General features: G+C 45.7%; 1 protein-coding gene across 1 annotated transcript; it reads right to left on the bottom strand.

Moving 5' to 3' along the window:
• Nucleotides 1-494: 494 nt before the first annotated feature.
• ATOH1 (atonal bHLH transcription factor 1) lies at nucleotides 495-1,553 on the bottom strand (the record flags this gene model as incomplete). The annotated part of the gene is made up of 1 exon (XM_079153066.1): nucleotides 495-1,553. The coding sequence occupies one exon, from the start codon at nucleotides 1,551-1,553 to the stop codon at nucleotides 495-497; it is 1,059 nt and encodes a 352-aa protein (XP_079009192.1).
• Between the last annotated feature and the right edge of the window lie 4,436 nt (nucleotides 1,554-5,989).

Genomic DNA, 5,989 nt, shown 5'->3' on the forward strand with positions numbered 1-5,989 from the left:
TGGAAGCACTGACTTTGCGATTCATAATGCATTTTGGGAAACAACTTCGGAAGACTTAACTCTCCCACACGAGTGCGCGCAACACACAGAAATGGACGCCCAGGGCATAAAATAAATTAAACTCAAACCAGTGACAGAAAAGAAGATGCGACGTTTTAGCAGCGTATTGGCAGAAGGGACTATAATAATGATGCCACATCTGGATACACGTAATTATACTGTATCTATCTACAGGGGAAAGAAGAAGGTGGAAGGAAGGGCAAAGCTTTAACTGCAAGCTTTCATCAAACAATATGGGCCATAGGAAGTTTGGAATAGCGGCGGCATTTGCAAAACATCAAATGTAGCTGCCATCTGAAGCCAAGTCGTTGCTAAACAACGACCATTGCAAAGCAAAAATTAAAGGGTGCGGGGATCTTTAACCGCGGGGCTTCCCGCGCACTGGGAAAGGGCGATTTTGTTTCTGTCTCCGTTTTCAGGGTTTTATCACCTTTCTAACTTGCCTCATCCGAGTCACTGTAATGGGAATGGGGAGAAAACTCCCCGTCACTTCTGTGGGACCGGGGGGAAGTTTTGCTACTATCCTCCTGCACTGGCTGCAGGATGCCCCCAGGCAGCGAAGGCGACAAGTTTTTTTGCGCCATCATCGCTGTCAGGGCGCTGTCCTCGAAAGTCGAGAAGTGCAAAGCGTCTAGCTGCACTGAGTAACCTCCCGCGGAGGTCTGGGCAGAAAAGCGAGTCCGACAACTCCCGGGTGGGGTCGGTCGCTGGCCCCCTCCGGAAGCTGGCTGAGCCCCAGTTGCTGTGGCTGTGCCCGAACCGCCTTCGTAGGAGGCTGCAGCGCGAAGGTGGTGGTGGTCACTTTTGCAGGAGGCTGGTGGCGGCGATGGCTGCTCTCCGCCGCTGGGGGTTTGTAGCAGCTCCGACAGGGCATTGATGTAGATCTGGGCCATCTGCAGGGTCTCGTATTTGGATAGCTTCTTGTCGTTGTTGAACGACGGGATAACATTGCGCAGCTGGTCAAAGGCATGGTTCAGCCCGTGCATCCTGCGCCGCTCCCTGGCGTTGGCCGCCAGCCGTCTTTGCTTCTGCACTCCATTCACCTGTTTGCTGGAAGGGGCTCGCTGGCGGCTGCAGCCCAACTCATCCACCACCACCCCTCCTTTCAGCTTGCACAACTGTTCCCGCACTTTCACCGGTCCTGGGCTTTTGCTGATGTTGCCGCCGCTGGTGCTTCTCCTTACCAGATCCCCCCGGCCGTCCGCCTCGTCTTGGGGCGCTGCGGCCTCGGAGGTGCCCAGCTCAGGAGAATGCAGCAAATACTGTGTGGCGCGTGCCGTGCAGATGCCCTGCAAAGTAGGAGCCAGCCAGGCGCGTGGGTCTGTGCTGTCCAGGAGGGACAGCTCTGCGGGGTAAACTGGAAGATCTCTCGCCTGTAGGGTGGCAGGTGGCTGTGGCGGTGGTTGCGCGAGGTGGTGCGGCTGGGGATGGCGATGGTGGTCCCCCAACTCCTTCACTTCAGCCCACTCTTCAGCATGCAGCAGGCGGGACATCGCACTGCAAAGGCTCTGAGGTGCAGTGTCGGAGGCGGCACTGGTAACTCAGCTCAACCAAAACCAAAACCAAAAACAACACAAAACCCCCCAAACCCTGCCTGGGTCTCTTCTGCAAAGTCTTATTATTATTATTTTTTTCTCCTCTTCGACCCTCCCCCACTCACTCGGAGATCACACACCAGGTCGCGTGCAACGAAGCTTCTCCGGTTGCTGAAGGCGCTGCGCCCCTTTAAAAAGCGGCACGCGCCAGTGTGTCTCCCCCCGCTCCTCTCCCAACCCCCTCCTCGCGCCAGTCGCGTGTCTGCTCAGCCAATGAAGGGCGCGGGCAGGCGCGTGCGAGCAGCCAATCAAAGAGTTTTTACACCCAGAGAAAAGTTCCAGTGTGCAGAGGACTTGGGCGCTCGCTCATTTCTTTCTCTCTTTCCCCACTTCTTCCCTCTTTTAAGTTCCTGAAATTCATTTGCTAACTGCGGACCTGTAATTCGACTCTCGTGTGTGTCACCGCCCAAACGGTGGGGTGCGTGAGCTGGTGCGGAGCTGGCTTTCAGCGGGTGCAGGAGCTGTCCTAGGTCAGACTTGCGGCTGGAGTTGAGGCTGGACGCGCCTGGCGCGGGAAGGGCACTCACAGCCGAGAGCTCGTCGGCCCTGTGCTGCCTCCGAGCTGAGCTAGGATCACAACTTCCATCGTTTATCCCAAACATCTTTAACCTCTCATATGCAATACGATATATGTATATATGAAATTTGTATATAAATCTCTCATTTGTGTGCTCACGGATATAAAACTATTAGATAATGGCTCTCATTTAAAATTATTTAGACTAAAAGAAGGAGAAGGCATTAATATCTCAGAATGTTTCTTCATTTTCTACGTCTTTTCATGTCTTGCTTCAGAGCTAGTTCGTCTTTGTTATGTAATCTTTTTCCTAATGAAAAGTAAAGCTATGGTATAGTTATGGTACACCAAATTCCACTCCCCCAATCCTCTCCGAGCTGGTTCCCCAGCACCCTGGTGGCCAATTAGGATTGTGTGCTGCAGAAAACTCTCTGCAGAGTGTAATTTTAGGGCAGAGATATCGTACGTACAGTATTATGCATAGAGTTCACACACACACACACACACACACACGGAGCAGGACTCCTTACCAGAGTCAAAAAAAGAGTGCCCAAATTAAAAAGAAAGGAGGCTGCGTTGCCTGCAATTCTGAACACTTTCAAACTACGGAGCCAAAGTCATCTGCCCTTCTGCTTCAAGGCCCTGGAATTACTACCGCTCGTGGCTTCTTCCGCAAATAATCAGAAACCACAGCCTAACCCACCTCTCCCTCTGTTTAGTTAGGGTGTGTATTTCCCTAACACAAAACCCTGGAGGTCCTTGGCGAGGCTGGGACGCCAACTCCCAGGTGAGCACTTCCCTCTCACTGCTTTAGCCTCTGCCTAGTTTATTCACAGCAAAGAGCCAATCAGAAGCTCCAGGGCCCGGGCACGCTCTTACTTGCGTCCAGCGCGCCCCAGTTCCAGGCGCTCCCTGCAGCGCCCCTGGGGCGCAGGAGTGGGTTGCAACTAGTTGGTGCTACTGCGGCTTTTACTTTTGAGGTGCCTGTTTTCTCACAAGCAGTTTCGTCTTCCCGGAAAGATAGTGAAAAGGACAGCCAACAGAGTAGCTCCCTGGAACCTGTTTTTGCAGGGTCCAGAGGCAGCTGAGAAGTGGTCTCTAGTATTCGCAGGGACTTGATCCCCACTTGCCATCTAGAACTCCTTGGACAGAAAAATTTCACTGACTGGACTGGTGATATACATGTATTCGAAACTCTAGTGATTGGTGATATATATGTACATCATATACACACATATATATCATAAAATATATATATCATAAGATACATATACATCGTAAGATGTGAATATATCTCATAAGATATATGTGTGGGACGATAGAGCAAAGTGCAGAAATAATGCTTAATACCTCTTTCTTCACCTGTTTCTTATTCAACCTTGTCTATTTGCTGGTGTGCAGGAACCTTCCCGGGCTTCTGACCTAAAGAACCAGAAAAGTAGGAGCTGGATTTTTTGAGTGTTTAGGCTTTGTTGAAATAAATATGTTAAACAAAGACCAGTAAAACCAAAAAAAACAAACCAAGTTGAAAACCATCTATGAAAAGGTTAAAAAAAAAAGAAAAAAGTCATTTTGTGTATTTTTTGGAGACAAAATCTCCAATATTTGGGTGATTGATTGAACTGGGTAGTACTGAAATCAACTAATGATGCTGTTACCATATAAAATGTACCACTTAAAATTAATTGCTAGCAGCAGTAGTTACCAAAATTAAACTTTTGGAAAAAAAATAGTCATTATTTATATATGTATGGCATTGTAACAGCTAGAGCCTGGAAATGTCAGTCATCTATATTGTATTTTAGTCCTCACACACTGACTTTCCCCAACTGGATTTGCTGAAAGTTATTGCTGAAAGGCTTTCACATACTGTCTCTATCAAATAAAGGTATGGGATGTTCAAATTTTCCTTGAACTTGAATCTTCCAAACTTTTTATCTGTACTTTAAATGTGACTATATAACTGCAAAATATCCATTTTCCTTTGAGCTCAGTTTCATGGGTTTCAGTCCAATATTTATTGAATACATGGAATACTGATCCTAATGGCAGCTTAATAGTTAATTAGTTATTATTTATTTTTTGAAGCAAATCTCAATTTCTATTTGAGTGAATTAGAGTGCCCATGATGTGTGGGACTGTAGGAGTTCCATAATTTGTGATGACATGCATTTCTTTTGCCTTTAAAATAAATAGGGAGTTGTACCTGCCCTTTTTTCTCTTCCTTTTCTTCTGTTAGGTGGAGCTGAGGAAGCTAGGCATCTGAGATGGGGAAGGGACCTGGTGCCTAGGATCAGAACTTGAGTAATGTGATCCCTAAGGCAGGTTCATGAAATGGGAAGCAAGACAAGTAGAGTGAGCATCTATGGGGCTGGATGGTGGCAGCAGCCTCTCCCAGCCTGAGGGTTCTTTGTGTGTGGAGGGGGTGTGGGGGTGGGAGGACAGTCTTTAGTTACATACAAAAGAGTTGTTGAAAAAAGTACATATCTGAGGACAATGAGATTTGGTTACTATCAGAGAAGGGAAGAAACTGTAGTGTTGGATTAGTGTTGTAGTGTAGTGTGTGCATTGTGTGTATCTATGAATATTCCTTTCATTCTCAGAGCTTGACATCAACAATGAGCATGTCTAATTCCCAAATATTAGTTTCAAATAAAATTCTTGACCAAAAGGAATCATGGCTCTTTCAAAAATGGGTTGAGTCCAGGAATGGGACAGAAGAAAAGCACAAGATGCACCTGAAACATTTTACTATGTTAGAATGATTGATACATGTCAAAAGACCACAAAGCCTACTTGAAGCATTTTCCATTGACAAGATACATAATAATGTAGATATTAAAATAAATAATAATAGTGTTATGATTTGGATGTGAAGTGTCCCCCAGAAGCTCATGTGTGAGACAATGCAAGAAGGTTCAGAGGAGAAACTATTGGGTTCTAAGAGTCTTAACCAATCAGTGATTTAATCCCCTGATAGGGATTAACTGAATGGTAACTGAAGCGGTGGGGTGTGACTGGAGGAGGTGGAATTGAGGTGTGGCTCTGGGTATATATTTGTAACTGGCCAGTGGGGTCTCTGTGCTTCCTGATCAGCATATGCACTGCTTCCCTCTGCCACACTCTCCGCCATGTTGTTCAACCTCACTTGGAGACCCGAGGAATGGAGACAGACTTATGGACTAAGACCTCTGAAACCATGAGTCCTCAAATAAATTTTTCCTCCTCTACGGTTATTCTGGTCAGGTCCTTCCATTGCAGCAGCGAAAACAAACAGTGACAGAGTTCTTTACATTTGAAATAAAGGAATCCATAAATCCTTATTAATATAAAAAATACACTGAAGTTTTGATAAATATGTATTGGTTACAAAATACATATTGATTACAAACAAGATTGACACTCAATGGAGGTGTATGACAAACATCCACTTAATTAAGTGACCAAAGATAACATCACCAGCAATTAGGCAAAATGAATTTATGTGTCATTTATTAGAATGCAGAGGACACAACCTGATATTCCTGTCAAAGATGTCTCCCCTTTTCCTTGATTGGCCAAGATATAACATCACCCCAGTTCAAACCGAGAGATATTCTAGAAAATAATATTCTTTCAAACTGTCAAGATTATTGAAGGCAAACAAAACCGCAGGATTCCCAGTTGGAGAAGACTAAAGAAATATGATACATCTGATGCTTGATTCTAAACAGGGTCTTTTTCTAATGAAGAATATCATTGGAACAATTGTCAAAAGTTGTAGAGTGTCTGCAAAATAAATGATAAAATTGATTTCCTGATTTTGATGGTTATACTG

Source organism: Sciurus vulgaris (assembly GCF_902686455.1).
Source record: "Sciurus vulgaris genome assembly, chromosome: 9".
NCBI lineage: Eukaryota > Metazoa > Chordata > Mammalia > Rodentia > Sciuridae > Sciurus > Sciurus vulgaris.